The sequence below is a fragment of the Artibeus jamaicensis genome, unplaced genomic scaffold (assembly GCF_021234435.1).
Source record: "Artibeus jamaicensis isolate MK-2021 breed Jamaican fruit bat unplaced genomic scaffold, CSHL_Jam_final contig_444, whole genome shotgun sequence".
Lineage (NCBI taxonomy): Eukaryota > Metazoa > Chordata > Mammalia > Chiroptera > Phyllostomidae > Artibeus > Artibeus jamaicensis.
Genome location: NW_026521831.1, coordinates 10,839,624 through 10,857,080, shown reverse-complemented (window position 1 = coordinate 10,857,080; position 17,457 = coordinate 10,839,624). Strand labels below are relative to the sequence as shown.

The following is a 17,457-nucleotide window of genomic DNA, read 5'->3' as shown; positions in this document are numbered from 1 at the left end:
GAAAATGATACAAAAAAGGTGGTTTGAGATACAAGAAGTAATGGTAATCAAAGAAAATGTAATGAAGTATTGACTGAATGACACAATTATAATGTACCAGTGATGGATGGATGGAAGGAAGGAAGGAAGGAAGGAAGGAAGGAAGGAAGGAAGGAAGGGAGGAAGGAAGGGAGGAAGGAAGGGAGGAAGGAAGGGGAAGGGCGGGGCGGGATGGGGAGGAAAGAAAAGAAAGGAAAAGAAACTGAAATAGGACCAAAGTACCCGGCAAATGTAGCAAGCCTGGCATCTGCGAGGTAGAGATCAGAAGTTCACGTATTCCAAGGATCTGTCTTGATCTGAAGGTTAAAGATACTAACTTCAAACATTTAAAAATATTCATGTTAAAAGTCCCAGGATCAACACTCAAAGAAGAGAAACAAAATGTACAACTTCTCAACCATTAGAAAGGAAAAAGAAAACAAACAAAAACCAAAGGAATGAGGAGTTGGGAGAATCCTGACCAATTTCAAATAATGCCAGAAGGGAAGCAGAATCTGGAAGAAGAGGGACAAACAGAAATGCAGAACAAGATGGCAGAAATAAATAAAAAATGTCATTAAAGATGGGCTAAAATTCTTTGTTAGAAGGTAAAGATCATTCATACAAGATCATTCTTGTAAAAAAACCACATGCTTTTTACAAGAGACAAACCTAAAACATACAGACAAAGGTTAAAAGTGAAAGAATGGAAAACACTATCATTCCCTGCTGGTGTAGCTATATTAAAACCACAGAAGATAGGTTTTTAGGGCAAAAATCATTACTACATACAAAGAGAGTCATTAAACATTCATAAAGGTTCGATTTACCAGGAAGATAAAACAGCTCTAAACATGAATTTCTCCCATTAGGTAGCTTGGAAATACAAACACCCCAAACGGAAAGCGTTACAAAGAGAAACAGCCAAATCCATACTGTGTTGGGAGATGTGAATATGCCATCCCTTCCTATTCAGCTGACTAGCCCCTGCCCCCCTCCCCCAATCTTAGAATCTAGAAGATTTGACCTAATAAATATGTGTGGAGCATGTGCTAATAAGAGAGAAGGCATATTATTTGGAAGTACCCAGAATACTTATAAAAACTGACGTATACCAGACCACAAAGCCCTCCCATCTCCAAAACTTCCAAAACAGCAGTATCTAACAGATCCATTTCTCACCATGGTGCCCTGAAGTTAGGGATCAATGTTGAAGAGGTTACTAAAAACCAAATCAAGAAACATCCACCTCCTCATAGGTTTGAAAATTTAAAAAGACACTTCTAAAAATACCAATGGGTCAAAAAACATAAAAAAGGAAATTAGAAAATACTTTGATCTGCTAACAATAATAAAAATAAAAGGTATCAAAACTTAATGGGTTATAACTAAGCAGTAGTGATTTGAAGTAAATGGTAACTTCAAACTTTTACAGAAAAAAAAAAAGGTTTAAAATAAAAGCATTCAATCCAGACCAAAAAAAAAAAAATCTGAACAAGAAAATTATAAAGAAAATAGCAGAAATGAATAAAGCAGAGACGAGATACAAAATACAGGTAATTAATAAAATCCAAGAGTTGACTCTTTGAGAAAAACAAACAAAACTATGGCAAGATGAAACAAAAAAGAGAGATGATAAAATGAAATAAATACAAAAGGGACACAATTACAAAAGATATTTAAATAGATGACTGGAGGCATTATGCATAACTTTATGGGAATATACCTGGAAACTTAGGGGAAACAGAAATCCTATAGCTTCCAGAAGGAATTCAAAAAGAAATTTAAAAAATAAGCCATATTGTAATCACTCAAAAATTAAACCAATAGTTAACAATTGTCCCACAAAGAAAACATCAGCCCCAGGCCATTTTACAAGCAAGTTTGATCAGACATAAATTACTACTGTCTTACATAAAGTCCTTCAGAGAATCTAAGAGCAAATACTCAACTCATTTTATGAGACTAATGTAACTTTGACACTAAAACTAGACAAAGAAAGCACTGGAGAAACACTGGGCGTAAACAAAAATGCATTATTCATACATAAAATATTATCATACCAACTCTAGCAGTACATTAAAAAATATAATGTGTTATAAGCAGGTATTTAAAAGTGCAGGTTTATTCAAAACTGTAAAATGTATAATGTAAGTCACCACAGCAAAACAATGAAAGAAAACTTACAGTTATCTTAAGAGAAGTAAACTTTTAAAATATGAAGTTCATATTTAATTCATAATAAAATATAGCAAACTAGGAATAGAATTTTTGTTATGATAAAGTATATTTCCTTAAAAGCTGTTAATAAATGTTCTTTCATTGTGAATCAATAACATAGCTCCTTTTAAAATAAGAAGCAACATAAAGATGTCTATAATCGTTACTTTACTCTGAGATCCTGAACTATGCAATAGGGTAGGAAAAATAAAAGATAAGAATTAGGAAGAAAACTCCCCATCATTCTTTATAGAAGATATTGTTAGAATTACCAAGGCAGTATATTTTGCAAGAATTCTAAAAAAAAAAAAAAAAAAGGCAAAATACTATTAAATAACTCCAGGTAAGTTATACACTTAAATGTGAAAGGAAAAATCTATAAGTTTTTTTAAGAAAAACACTATAGAAGACTGGATGATCTCAGAGTAAGGATTTTTTTGACACCAGATTTCATAAAAAAATGGCTAGTAGCATGAAAATTAAGAGTTTCTGTTCATCAAAAAAAATACTATTAGAGTGAAATACCCACAAACTTAGAAAAGTTATTTGCAACATATACAGTCAGAATATACAATGAACTAAGAAGATTAGGAAAAAGAGAAACGACCCAATAGAAAAATGAGCAAAATGATAAACAGGCAACCCATCAAAGACTACATTCAAATAGCCGCTTGAATACATGGGAACATGCACCACCTCTAGTAACAAGGGAAATGGTAATTGGAGCACAATGAGATACCATTGTGTATTCACTAGACTGGCTGAAATAAAGTGTGATGCTCCTAAATATCTGTGAAGATGCAGAGGATGGGACCATCATGCTCTGCCAGTTGGGGTGTAAATGCTCCTGACACTTTCTTTGTATAGCTGAGCATGCGTGCACTCTACCAACCAGCAATTCTACACCTGCACATGAATCCTAAATCAAACTGGGGGTGTATAAAAGAATTTCAACAGAAGCATCGTTTGTATTTGCAAAGGTATGACTCAAATATCTTACAACACACACACACACTGTGGTATAACCACAGAATGGAATATTGTACAGCTGTGAAAATGATTCAACTATAATTACATGCAGCAGAATAAACTTAGTAATGAGTAAAAAGCAAGTTAGAAAAGAAGACATATACAGTGTATTTTTCCAGTTACATTAAAGCACAAAAGCGAGCAAGATTAAATATGGATGCAGTATACAGGGTGGGCAAAAGTAGGTTTACAATTGTTCTTACGGAGAATAATATGATATTAGAAGGATAAGCTCTTGTGTTTCGCACACTAACAACTGTAAACCTTTTTTGCTTTGCCATGTATACAAAATTTGGGATTGCAGTTACCCTTCAGGGCAAACAAAGGTATCAGTGATGTTTTCATTTTTCAGTCAGATGATGGATTCATGAGTGTCTTATCAGTTCCACCTCATGGGTCATCTCCAGGGTGGGGTTGGGGGCACAGTTTTCTCCCGTGAGCTGCACACTGTCCCCCTAAACCACTGAGATAAGTGTGACCCCTCTCTGCATCAGATCACAGAACAGGAAGATAATCCTAAAACTCTCCTCCAGCCATAGTTTTGCATTTGGCACATCCCAGAATCACCAGGAGTTGCAAGGATTTTCAGACACAATAAAAAGAAAGTCAGCAGGACTTTCAAAGGCTTTAACCAATGTTGTGGATATAAAACACGAGAAGCAACTGTAGAATGAGCAAATTTCACACAGTTAAGTTCACTGGTCATTGTTTAGATTTCTGGACCAGAGGAGCCAAAGGCAAAGACAAGAATAGACAGGAGCCCAGTGGAAACTCAAGCTCAGGTGCACTGCCCTCCTTTTCCCCTGTTGCCTTTTTTTTGTCAAAGGATTTTATTTATTTTTAGAAAGAGGGGAGGGGAGGGAGAGAGGGAGACAGAGAAACATCAATGTGTGGTTGCCTCTTGTGTGTCCCCCACTGGGGACCTGGCCCACAACCCAGGCACGTGCCCCAGCTGGGAATCGAACTGGCGATCCCCTGGTTCACAAGCCTGTGCTCAATGGACTGAGCCACACCAGCCAGGGCTCCTGTTACCTTTAACCTCTCCCTTTAGTATTTCCTCCTCTTCCTCCCATCACACATTCAGCATAATCTAATACTGAGTTTCAGAGTTGCCTTAAAAGAATGACTTCAGAAGACAAAAGCTGACAGATGCTTCGGCTTGAAAAACAAAACAAAGTAGAACACCAAAAAGGTTCAGTGGTAAATTTTCCCTCCAGTTGCATAATCGGACCACACCCAACCTGAATGCCAGGGTTGCTGGCTTCTTAAACCTGTTACACACATCTCCTCAAGGAGCAGATCTTAGGCTGATACGGGTTTTCCTTATGACTCTGTTTTGACAGGCACTTAAATATTAATGTTTTGTATTATAAATAGGACCATTAATTCCTGACTTGCTTCATGTTCCATGGGAACTGAAGTTTTCACTTGAGGTCCTAAGAGATTCAAATAAAATCAAACAGCCCTGGACGGGGCTTACGCGGCACTGCGTTATAATTCTACAACATGCTATGGTTTAGAGTTGGGGTCCTGCCTCCCGCCGCAGCTCCTCAAAACCAGCGGTTTGGCCACACATGTGCAAACGTCCTGCAGGAAGCCTCACACGCTTGCTCTAAGCCTTCTCCTGGGTCCGAAGTGCCCAGAAAGGTGACCTGGGGAGGTCTCCGGAGGGCAGGCTGGATAAATGCACAAAGCCCTCCCCGTTACTCACTGTCCTTTAGTAATTCCTAATACCATGCTGCCATCAGCACCGGCCACCTCCAGAGCTCTGCATCGTGTCAGACGGAAACTCCATACCCATTGAAACACTCCCTCCCCACCTCTCCTCCCAGCCCCTGGCAACCGCCACTCTGCTTTCTGTCTGTGAGTCTGACTTCTCTTACAGTATTTGTCCTGCTGCGACCGGCTTATTTTATTCAATATAATGTCCTCAAGGCCCATCCCTACTTAGCATATGTTAGAACTTCCTTTCTTCTTAAGGCTGAGTAATATTGCGCATGCGCGCACATACCACATTTTGCTTCTTCATCCACCTGCTGAGGGGTGCTTGGGTCGTGAATAATGCCGCCATGAACATGGACACACAAACATCTCCGGGAGACCCTGCTTTCAATTCTTTTGGGTATACACCCAGAAGTGGAATTGCTGGACCATGTGGTAATTCTATTTTTAATTTTTTGAGCAACTTCCACACCATTCCCCATAGAGGGCCGCACCTGTTCTACATCCTCACCAACACGCGTTATTTTCTGATAGGAGCCATCCTAGTGGGTACGAGGTGGTGTCTTGCTGTAGGTCTGGTGTGCATTTCCCTAATGATGAGAGAGGTTGTGAGCATCTTTTCATGTGCTCACTCACTGACCATTTGTATGCCTTTTTTTTGGAGAAATAGTCTATTCAAGATCTTTGCCCATTTCTGAATGGGGTTGTTCTTCCACCTTATTTATCAAACACCTACATAAACCTACTATGTGCTGGGAACATCACTTAATCTTAACAAATCTGTGAGGCTGATCTTTCCAGGTCAACTTGCCCATCAGGACACAAACCCAGGGAACTCAGTTCCCACACTTGTGTGTGTGATTTCTGGGCTCTGTTGTCATAGAAAGAACCCTGTTCCCACAGTTCTCTCCAATTCCTTGGCAGGCCCTGGGCATTTAACTCTTCCCTGCCACCTGAGTGGTCACTTGGGGGTCAAAAAGACCTCTAACTGTTGAAAGCAAGGTGGCCCAGGTCCAGGGCCCCTACCCGAGAGGCAGCCCAGATGCCAGGAATGTAAGAAGCGTGGGGCTCCCATTTCCCAAGAGGACCAGAGCAGTTCTAGGGCTCTGGTTGTTTGTTCCAGTCTATGCATCCTCTGTAAGAAGTTTCACTGGAAAAGGGCCAGAGACACAGGCATAGCACTTGGGCACGTGAGTGGTTATTTTGAGGAGAGTGTCTTGCGCACTCTACACCCAGGCAGATTTAAAAATAAGCAGGTTTCCAACATGTAAGGATGGGCCAATCTCTGAGGTTATTGAGTAAAAAGTCAACACTGTAAAGTCAATTACACTATTGACAGATACTCTTACAAGGAGATTTCCCATCATAATTATATGCAAAGGAACCCAGCAAATACAAGCTGTGTAATGATCAGCTAATAAAAGTAACACTTCATCTGTGTCAATAATGGCTTCAGAGTTAAGACAAACAAACATGGCCTTTGCCACTCAGTAGAGGGAAAAAAAAATCCTGGAAAGACAAATATTTTCACTTAAGGAGAAGTTGCTTAGACTCACACAGAAAACGTGTCACAAGACGCAGAGTAGGAAATTGGTCCTTTGTGGGTGCAGTGACTCTCTGGGCCTCCTTCTGGCCCCAGCTGAACTGACAGGGATGGCCACCATGAACATCTGCACACCCCCAGGCACCCTGGGCCACCTCATGTGGTCTGGCCGAGGACATTTGCTATTGTTTTAGTCTATGTGAGACTGTGTTCCTTTTAACCTTGGCTGAATTTGGGTCAACTGACACGTGACCCAACTAAAAAGACATTTCAATGGCCATGAATGTGAAAGAGCAAAGTAAGATTTTCTCCCCCAAACACATCTTAATGATACACACTTACTGATTCTGCAAATAGCTCTGTGGCTGGGTTTATGTTCACTGTTTTCTAAAAGCATCTCCGTACCTACCATTTGCCAGGCACTGGAGACACAACGAAGGCAAAAGCATTAACACTAAGGGTCGCTGACCTTACAGAGCTTGCAACACATCTCTGCCCAATTTCTCATCAAACTGGGCTGGGAGATGCAGCCTTTGGACTGTGAGCTGGAAATGCATGGCTGCTTTCTTAAACTGGCTGGCTCTATTCCAAAGGGGACCTGTCTCGTTTCAGCAAACTTGGTTGAAATGATTCTGCTCCAAACTCCTATGATCCCAGGAAGATCGTTCTCAGGCTACTCGAGCTTCAGTGGCAGGCAGGCTTTGAGTCAGTGGCAGACGGTGCCACCAAGACACTACCGTCACTCAGCCCCAAACCCACCCTTCCACAGGGTTTCCTACGAAGGGGCCGGGCTGGGGCTGTGCAAGCCGCATCTCAGCTGCCCCACCTGGCTGCCTGTTGGGCTGGGACGACAGGTGCCCAGAGAGACTGCGGAGCGGGAGGAGGAAGGAGGGCCACGCTCCCTCCGGTGCGTCTCCTCCTGTGGCGGCGGTTCGTTCCTGTGGCAGCTGCTGAACCTACTCTGTGGTTCTTCCTGCACTCGGAGACCCAATTTCTTCCTGTTCTCTCAGAGGCACATATGTCATCAGGAGCCTTCTTGTCCTCAGAGACCCTTCTGGTCCTCCCAACGTCCCTGCTGTGAGCACAGAGATGCCGGCCTCAGCTGGGCGGGGCCTGCCCCGAGGTCCGAGTTCCAGCTCAGGGAGACCACCACCCAACCACTTCCCTGCTTCCCCAGCCCTGGGGGGCTTCCTGCATGGACTTCCTGCATGGGCTCGCTCCCAGATACCCTGACTTCTCCTTTTATGCTGCTGGTTACTCAGCTAACACCTTCTCCCTGGTCAGTGGTTCTTTACACTGAAGTCTCACTGTGTGCACCCCCATCACCTACTGTGTTTTCTGTCTCTGGACTGGACCTGAAAGCTGTTCTGTGGTCTCTGACTGTGGGAGGGGCCGGAGCGAGGCACTGCTGGATTTTTAGCCACAAACAAGGCTTCCCTCTTTCACTGTAGTCCTTTGTTATCTTCTCACCACAAATAGAAAATCTGTGCTTTAAATATGCCTCTTGAGGGTATTAGTCAGTAAAATTGGCAATAACATACGGTAGGAGGGTAATAATTTAAATTAGGATTGTCCCCCCACCCCTGCCTGGCTCTCTCATGTCCGTCCCTGGGGATGGCTGGACCCACAGGGACGAGAGGACACCCAAAGGAGCTCCAGACGACAACCTGGAAGTCTGTGCTTAGCATCTGCTCACGGAAACGCCGTTGCCCTTCAGGCACACAGTCTACAGGCTCAAGGCCCTCCCAGCCCATCAGGTCCACCGACAGGTGAGGCAGAGAAGATTTTACAAGTGGAAAAGAAGATGCCTCTCTTGCACTGCGAGACACAGTGTTGGTATTCTGTCTTCATGAAAGGGCTTACCACTTACGGGCCCGAGAAGCACTGATCTAAGAACAACGAGGGAAGGTACTGCACAAAAAGGCCCTTTTCGTGCGTTTTTGGAAAGTGTCACCATGTCAGGTTAGCAGAAATCCTAGTCTAATTCCTTCCAGGTTCCCTCCTTAGGAGGTTCCAGACACCAGCATCTGCCCTGGAGATCAAGTGACTTCGATCCTGGCAAGAGGTGGCTGGTTTGCTGGAGAAAGACACAAGCGAGAGGAGGAGCTCCAGGCGGCTGACTCCGTGAGGGAGCCGGACCCCGCGTCTCCCTGGGGCCCCACCTGAAGGGGCTCCCTGGGTCGGTTTCCCTTGGGACCTGGAACACTAGGAAAACAAAACGGCCTGTGGGTGAGAACTTAACCCACAAGTGCTGGGAAAAGGCGACGACGCTGTGCAGGCAGGCGGCCCAGGCCCGTGCGGAGCCACGAGGCGTCCGTCCGGTGAGGGAGACCCCGCCCCGTCCTCAGCAAGCAGACCACCCAGGACGAGGGAGACAGGGAGCTTCTACCACGCAGGGTCCCTCATTAGAGGGACACGACCGGGGCCCAGGTGCACGGGTCCAAGGAAAGGAGCGCGGGCGTGACGGCGGGTCAGAGGCCGTGTGGGGAAAAGGTCTCTGATAGGCCTCGAAGGCCGGCTGCCCGTGCGAGAAGGCGGAGGGACGTTCGAACAGAGGACACTGGTGGAACAGGACGGGCCAACACTGGCTCCACATTTGGTACCAGGGGACGGGAGGACGTCTGGGTGACCAGGTGGGAGGCGTGGAAGGCTCTGCAGGTGGCTGGAGAGACACCTGTTAGGAGCTTGGCTTGGCAGTGGCGGGTGGGGGTGGGTGGAGGGAGACACAGCAAACGGGAGCAGGCACCCACACGGGTGCACGTGCACGGGAAGGTTCTCAGGTGGGTGGGGGACCAGTCCGGGCTGGCGGTGGAGGGAGGGGATGGAGGAGAGCGCCCTCCCAAGGAAGAGTTCTTGGTTTGGTGGCTGACCTGGTTCTCAGAAGCAGGGAAACGACGCCCCCTCCTATTTGCAGGCCTGGTACCAAAGCCCATTTCGACCACGACGTTGCATCTGATTTTCACCGCCGCCCCTCGCAGGAGGCAGAGGAGCTTCTTGGAGGAGGAAACTGAGGCGCAGAGAGATCAGACGTCCACCCAAAGCCAGCAGACCGGGAAGGGACAGGCCTGTGTCTACAGCCAGGCCCCTCGGTCCAGAGTCCAATGAACAACGTGCTCACCATTTCCCTCTACCCACCTCACCGTGCTTTCTCAGAATTACAAATACAAGCAAAAAACTGAATGTGATTTGCCTTCATCTCCTCATCGCAGGGAGACCAGGATAACTGGATGGTCTGAGAAGGAGGAGCCGGCATTTAGACTGGGGTCCCTGGGCGTTACTTTGATTTTCAAGCGTCCAAACCAGGTTTATCCTGTTCACTGCTCAGAGCCCAGGTCTCCCCAGCCTGTCAAGTGGCCCCCGGGGACACACGATGCCCTCTCCATCCCCCGGGCGGGCCTGGCCAGCGCGCCTCCCTTACCTCACGGCGGCCGCCATCCCGATGGGAGTGATGGGCAGTGGCCGGACTCCGGGGAACAGCCCTCGGCTCAGAGCCCGCGCTCCGTTTTGTATCACTCCTGGGGGAACTGCAAAAGAAAAAGGAAAAAGACACCGCACGTGAATTCACTGTGAAGATTTCCTCCATTCTGAGCCGGAAGGTCTGGATGGAGAGAGAAAGAGAAAAAGGACGGCGAGCTAGTCAAAGGCCCGGAGAGCAAGCGGAGGCAGAGACACACGCACATGGAGACAGAGCCGGCGCCGCCGAGAGCGGACAGACAGACAGAAAGACGCAAAGACACCGCTCCTCAAGCAAGGGGGTTCGGCCGGCCAGGCCAGACGCGCAGCTTACAACCGCTTCAAACACTGTTTCCTTGCATTGACCGAATGGACAGGAGCTCTGTCACCCGTCAGGCCCTATCAAGATCTCGAGGACTCGGGGCCAGCAGGGCCAGTGCCGAACGGAAGCACTGCCTCATGCTTCTCCAGTCACGGTCAGAGGTGGGGAGCGCCCTTCCACCTGTCCTCAGTCCAGCAACAGGAAAAGACAGCCAGAAACGACAGCACGGCAGGCTTTACACACCACGTGGCACCTCAGCGCTCATGGCACGGCTCACCCTCCCCGTATCTCTGCTGCCAGAGGACGGTGCGGTGGTGTCCCTGGGCTGGAAGGGTGGGCAGCAAGGCCCTGGCTTGTGCCTCCGGGTCGCCGAGGCCCACTCCGGACGCCCGACTTGCTCCTTCCTGAAGCTTCTCCCCAGGCCAATTTCCTGGGTGCCCTCGACATTCCACCTTCTCTAACCAACCCACCCAACCCTACGCCATCCTCGTCAGTGGCCACCAGATCCTGTCCATTCTCCTACCAGCTCACAGTGGCTTCACACCCACTGCGTTTGTCCGAGGGTCTACACAACAGGGCAACCCCAGGGAATCTCTGGTAGTGGACTTTCCTTGTCCCCCCGGCCCAGAAGCGGTTTCTTGTGGGTCAGATAAATATTCTGACCGCACTTCCAGCACCCCTCCGTGTGTCTGGGGGGCCGGGCGTGAGAACGCTGGTGCCCCTGGGATTTAATTTCCGTTCTTCTTGAGGGACTTTGTGCACCCCCCCAATCTCTTCTCCACGCCCTGAGCAGTGCTCACTCAGACCCCTTCGCCACCAGCGCCCCAGCGTCCCCGAGCTCTGGCTGTGTTCCTGTAGACCCCGGCACGGTTCCACACAGAAACAAGGTGAATAAACTGTGCTTTTTCAAGGACTGCACCCCCCAAAAAGTTCGAAAATCATATATTCCAAAATGGAAACTACTTTGGATATTAAATTTTTAAAGCCAATATGACTTATATAGGACGAATACTTTCTACAAAACACATACAACTTTTTACTGGGACAAATTTTAGGTCTCTGAGAGAATGTGTGCATAAATATTCCAAACCTTTCATCATGCAGGATGATGTCCACCCTTGATACAGGTAACGTTATAGGCGGATTGCGGGGTGTTCTGGGGTGTCTGCTAGCATTTTTGCCACTTGGGTTACGGGTTGGCAGAAGGCTCCTGTTACCAGCTTTTACAAAAACTGGGGGCGGGGTATAAAATTGAAACTAGTGCCTGAAGTCAGTACTATTACTGCTGTTTCTTACCAGATTTAGTTGTGAGTGGGCTTAACTAGGAATCAGACATTCCTGCCCACCTCTTACTATTAGCCTGATTTCAGATAATAATAGATAACCAAAGGCAGGACACTCACCGAGTATCTTTTATTTTCTTTTAAAGATTTTATTATTTTATTTTAGAGAAACGGGAAGGGAGGAAGAGGGAGAGAAAAATCAATGTGTGGTTACTTCTCATGTGGGCCCCACTGGGGACCTGGCCTGCAACCCAGGCATGTGCCCTGACTGGGAATTGAACCAGCGACCCTTTGGTTCGCAGCTCATGCTCAATCCACTAAGCTACACTGATCAGAGCTCGCCAAGTATCTTAAAAGCATGAGACCTGTTATAACGTGATGACATTGCAGCTGATTAGCATACTTTGCTTACTTGATTAGCATACTTAGCATATTTTGCTTAGTTTGCTCTTTCCCCATAAGAAAGACCCTCTAACGTGTCTATTACCTGATTCACACAATCTGGTTTCAAGACCTCTTGTAAAGCTACAAGGCAGGGAAGTACTGACATAGGGATGGATGGAAAACCTAGATCCCCACACATGTGGTCAACATGTAGTTGTTGACAAAAGTATCAAGAAAACACCATGGGGAAAAGGAGAATTAGAATGATTGACAGTCCTGTTGGGGGTGAGGGAAGAACCTTGTTCCTAACCTCATACCATATATGAAAGTTAATTAGAATTGGGTCATAAACCTAAATATAAGAACTAACGTCATAAAACATTGAGAAGAAAATATCAAGAATTCTCAAGGAAAGACATGCAAAACCCAGCAGAACGCTGGGGCCTGCCCACAGGTGTGTGTTGTCTGAAAGAACGGGCTTTCTATTGGTTTTAGGGGTGGAGGGAAAGGGTTTTCAACTGTTCTGCTGTGTGGTCCTCTCCGCAAACGGCAGACAACCACGTTCAGTCCGACGCTCACGCTGCTGCCTACTGTATCAGCCACTGGGATCCCGCCAGGAGCAGAAAGCGAAGTGGATAGAGCAGACCACCTGGTAAATAAATATTTAAAACCCATACCACACTCATCAATCTTGGCAGTAAAAATTATGACCGTCCCATATACAGCTCACATCAACTAATGGATGAAGTCTTTTACAAGTTCCTGCCTACATATCAGGTGAAGGGGCCACAGGGCCAGCACAGGTCAGTGGGACGGAAAGAGGATGAGAAGCAGTGAAAGTATAGGAAGGTGAGGGCTGAGGCAGGACGCCTACGTGTGTGAGGGATGGAGACACCCAGCCCAAAGTCAGGGGTCTCTGGGAAGACTTCCTGGAGGCAGACGAACAACGAACACGAGGCTTGAAGTGACGAAAAGCACACCATACACAGGAACTAAAAACTAATTCTGCTGAAGCATACAGTTCTGGCGGGAGGGAGATGCATTTGGATTTTACCCCATGGATCTTGAGAAAACCACTAAAGCTTTCTGAGGGGGAACGTGACGTTAATTAAACACAGTGGCTCAGAGCCAGAGTCTGGTGTCGGACGAGCTGGGTCTGCGTCCCGTCTCTGTCATTTATCGCCTGTGTCCCCTGAAAAAGCTACTTAAGTAAGAAGGGGGCCAAAAATGGTATTTATCTCCCAGAGTGTTTGGAGACCTCACTGAGTTAATAAAGACACTATTATTTAGAAAATTATACGTTAGTTATCTGTGTTATTGTCATCAGCAGCACCACATCCAAGGAGTGAGCCCGAGGCAGCCCAGGCTCTCTCCATTCCAGGTGAGCCGAAAGCCCATTCAGAACAAAATGAGAACAAAGCCAGACTATGCTGGAAGGATTTGGCCATCTTCCTGGTCACAAAGTTGCCAAAAGAACAACAGCCACTGTCATGTGGCTTCTGTTCCCCGGTCGGTAACCTGTCAGTCACGCTGGGGTGGGACCAGGGAGCTCTGGGACACGCGAGAGCAGTCAGAGTCCCAGCACAGGGACTCTGTATAACCAGTGAATCACCTGACAGTCGCAAGAGAAAGCGGCCCCGTGGACAGGGCCCCACGCCCAGAACCTTGAAGCACCAGGAGCAGGCCCAACAGGAAGGGACATGAGGAAGCCAGCCCTCCCCCAGCACCGACAGGAGACCTTGTTCCTTTGACGCCAGTCTCATTTCAACCTTCAAGGAAGAAGTATCCGCCACTGTTATGAGGAGACACCCGAGGCAACACGGCCTCCACCCAAAGTCTTGCTCCACCACCAGGGCAGTGGCTTTGGACAAATGCTGTAACCATTCTGAGCCTCTGTTCCCCCACCTGGGAACCTCGCATAAACATGCCTCACGGGACAGTTTTGAGGATTAAACGAGACAGATTACAGAAATTGCGTAGCGCAGAGGCTGGCCCATCACGTAAGCTCATCGTCACCGCCGTCCCACGTCCACCCTCCCGCCTCACCTCGATAGCATCCTCTTGTTAATTATCTGCCGAGCACAGAGTCGAGTGAGGTCAGGGCGCAGGGAAATGCTTCCAGCCTCTGGTGCTTTTTGTAGTTATCCCCTCTCTGCATTCACCCATTAAAACATCATCCTGATTAATGAACTGCATTCACTTCAAAGAGAATCTCAGGGACAGAGCTACCCCGCAGCATTAAAAGGCTTTCCCTGAGCTATTTCCTGAACCTCACAAGACTCCTGGCAGGGAAATAGGCTCTGCTTCTGAATCCTGGAGCTCGCTCTCAAAGGAGCGGCAACGATCTGGCCGCCTCCGCCAACGCCGGCATTTCTCAGTCCTTCTGGCTGGTGGTGTGCGTCCTGGAGGGTGAGCTCCTCTTTGCTCCCTGACTGCCAGAAACCAGCGGTGACCCTGAAGGGCTCCCCCTTTCTCCTTTCTGTCTCCATCCTCGACGGTTGGGAACAAGGCTTCTGAAGACGAACCCCCAGTAGTCGGCAATGGCTGAGAAAGGCACTCTGAGGTCTGTGCATCCCCCCTTTTTGATTCTGAGATCCACAGAGAAAATGAGGTCCATCCCTTGGCTTTCTCAATTAGCACGTCTATCTTTCCATTCCTTGTATTCCGTATTTTCCTCAAAGTCTATCAGAACACTGAAAGCCCAAGCCATTTACAACAGGGGACCCCAACCCCTGGGACAGGGACCAGGACTGGTCTGTGCTGTTAGGAACTGGGCTGCACAGCAGGAAGTGAGTGGAGGGCCAGCTAAGTGAGCAAAGCTTCCCTCGAATTACCACCTCGGCTCTGCCGCCTGCCTTCCCCTCTTGTCCGTGGAAAAACTGTCTTAAACTGGTCCCTGCTGCCAAAGGTTGAGGACCGCTGCTTAAGAACCAGGGCACACCACCCAATGCACTAAATTACACTTAGGCTCCAGCTGGAGAAGAGATGTAATGAGACACTGGACATTTAAAAATCAACTGGTAGCTGGGGTCTGTGGCTCCCACTAAAAAAGGCACAGGCCTCCAGGACCATCCCTTTTGTTGTATCATTTGGTGTTGACAAGCGAGAAGACACACACCTGAGACCCTCAACTTGCTGGAACCAGGTGCCATGGACACCAGCGGCGGAACGGATCAACCCCTTTCTCTTAATGGACTGACTCAAAACCGACTTATTTTTAACCAGCAAGAAAGCAACACTCACACCCAAAAGAGTCGAATCACGCAGCACTGCTCCCTGTGATCTGAATGTGATCATCTCAAGGACCTAAAAAAAGTCTGTGGTACAAGACGAACCTCCCTCCGCGCTGTGCCCCCCGCCACCCGTGCTTGCCCACCCCAGCTTCCCCCCCTGATGCTTGGCTTCCTTGCTTTTCACAGCTTCTAAAATTAACCTCGGAGCTCCTACCGCTGCCTTTGGAGGGCAGCCCTGGCTCACCTACCAGAGGCCAGAAGCCGAGCAGCCAGGTGATATGACACAATCCTTCCTGTCCCTCCACCTGCTGACTTGGAAGGCTGCTGGGGAAGCGCCTGCAAGAGGGGAGCCGCCTTGCTGGTTGTCGCTCTTCCCCGAAGCCTGGCGTGTCTGAAACTGTCCCCAGTGCCAGTCAGGGCACAGAAGGCACCCATTTTGTCGTTTTGTTTATCTGGAGTCCTCCCTGGGAACACTCCAACCAGGGATTATATAAGCCTTTGAAGATGAGTAATGGTGATCTGACTTCTCCTGGCTCCTAAGCGGTTCCTCCACTGGGGTTCAAGATGACTCACAGGGCTTGTCAAAGGGGACTGCAAAGCTGGTACTTAAGTAGACTGTAGAGGCTTAAATTAGTCTGCACAGCCACTTTGGGGTGGGGACTTGGAGGGGGGCGAATTTGACTGCAAGTATAACCTACACCTAAGAGCTGTTGAAGCAGCCATGCTCTGCCCTGGTTTTCCTGGAAGCAGTGTCCTGTCAAGCACAGGAGACTCCACGGCACTTAGGTAGAACGTTCTTCACACTGCAAACTGGCGAAGTCTGGAGAAGACAATGCCACCAGTGGTGCCGCCAGTGGGCACAGCACACGCCAGAACACTGGAGGAGCCTGAGGTTTTTTCAGACACACACGGCTGCTTCGCTGAGAGGGAAGCATCGGCTGCAGTGAGAGGCCATGGGTCTCCAGTAACACATGGCGCGCTGAGCTCCCTGGGGACGGAGGGGGGCTTGCCAGAGATCAAGGGGCTTGGCTCACTGGGTTCTCACAAGCTCCTTGAGTCACTTCCTTTGCATGACCTGTTCAGCTCAGGCCCCGGACGGTGGCCAGTCTGCTGGCCGAGCTAGCTTTGAAGATGCCGAGCAAGGGCAGGATGAGAGGAAAAGACCTAAGTGGCTGCTGTCTGGGGACCTGAAGTGGGGTGGCTATGAAGGGCGATGACAAAGGAAAAGCTTTTCAAGCCACCCGGGCCATCCCCTTACAGTTGGGAGAAACAGTGGCAGACTGATTAGGCTGGTGGCCCCGGTTCAAACAGGAGCGTCCGACAGCCTTGCTGGTGACCACAAGAGGCTGGACACAGTAGCACCCAGGAGGCTCTTTTAACGGCGGTGCCCCCAGACCAGCCCGAGGGAGAACACAGGCAGGAGGTGTGCAGACAGGAGCCCACACCCCCCCCAACGTGGGCAGCATCAGGACTCGAGCCTGGGTGATGGGCACACGCACGGCAACACCACAAGGCAGGCTGCCCACACCCCGTCGGGGGGGCTGGGGGTCTGCTGCCTTTGAACCATTCTGCTGAGGACCCCCTCCCACTCTTTCTGGGCCTTGGGCAAAGCTGGCTGAGCAGGGGATGGAGGCGTCCTCATTTAGAGACATCATTATGTCTCTACAGCTTCTCCCTTCGGGAGGCAAGGTCCTGCACCCAACCGCAGGCTGAGAAGCCTTAGGCAGCGTGACATGAAAAAAAAAAAAAAAGGCAAAGGAAGCGGGGAGCAGGGAAGTGCAAAGCAGGAGCGGAGTGTGAACACATCGACACCTGGGACTGTGTTCACTGGGAGGCTGGGGAGCGGCTGCCAGCTTGGCTTCCCAAGTTCGTGAAGCAGGCGCTCAGAGCTCTAACCTCCAGGGCCGCCACAGCCCACTGACCATGCTCTACCTTGACCTCCAGGGCGCTTTACTGGGGCTTGTCGCCAGAGGGGACAGTGAACATGGAGGTGGTGTCACCCCCCCTCCCTAGCCTTTCAATTTGCTTCTCTGCTGCTCCTTCCAGGATGTCTGTGGGCGTCCCTGCACCTGCCTCACCAGCAGCCCCCTGGGTGTGGGGCCTTCGAGCTGGGCTCTCACGGTGCTGAGAGTGGGGGGAGGAAAGTCTCCAAAAAATGAGCCTCCAGCTTCAACACGTGAACACTGGGCTTTGAAAACAGAAATTTGGCAAATTTCAAAGTACACTTGACTGTGGCTGCCCTGAAAAATA

At 48.6% G+C, this 17,457-nt stretch overlaps 1 protein-coding gene across 7 annotated transcripts in view; it reads right to left on the bottom strand.

The window, feature by feature from the left end:
• FOXN3 (forkhead box N3) overlaps positions 1-17,457 on the bottom strand; it is a 345,077-nt gene that overhangs the window by 12,901 nt on the left and 314,719 nt on the right. For all 7 annotated transcript variants that reach the window (XM_037130198.2, XM_037130204.2, XM_037130202.2 and 4 more), the window contains one exon: positions 9,951-10,056. In XM_037130198.2, the coding sequence (XP_036986093.1) occupies positions 9,951-10,056 (106 nt within the window). The remainder of the gene's footprint in view (positions 1-9,950; positions 10,057-17,457) is intronic.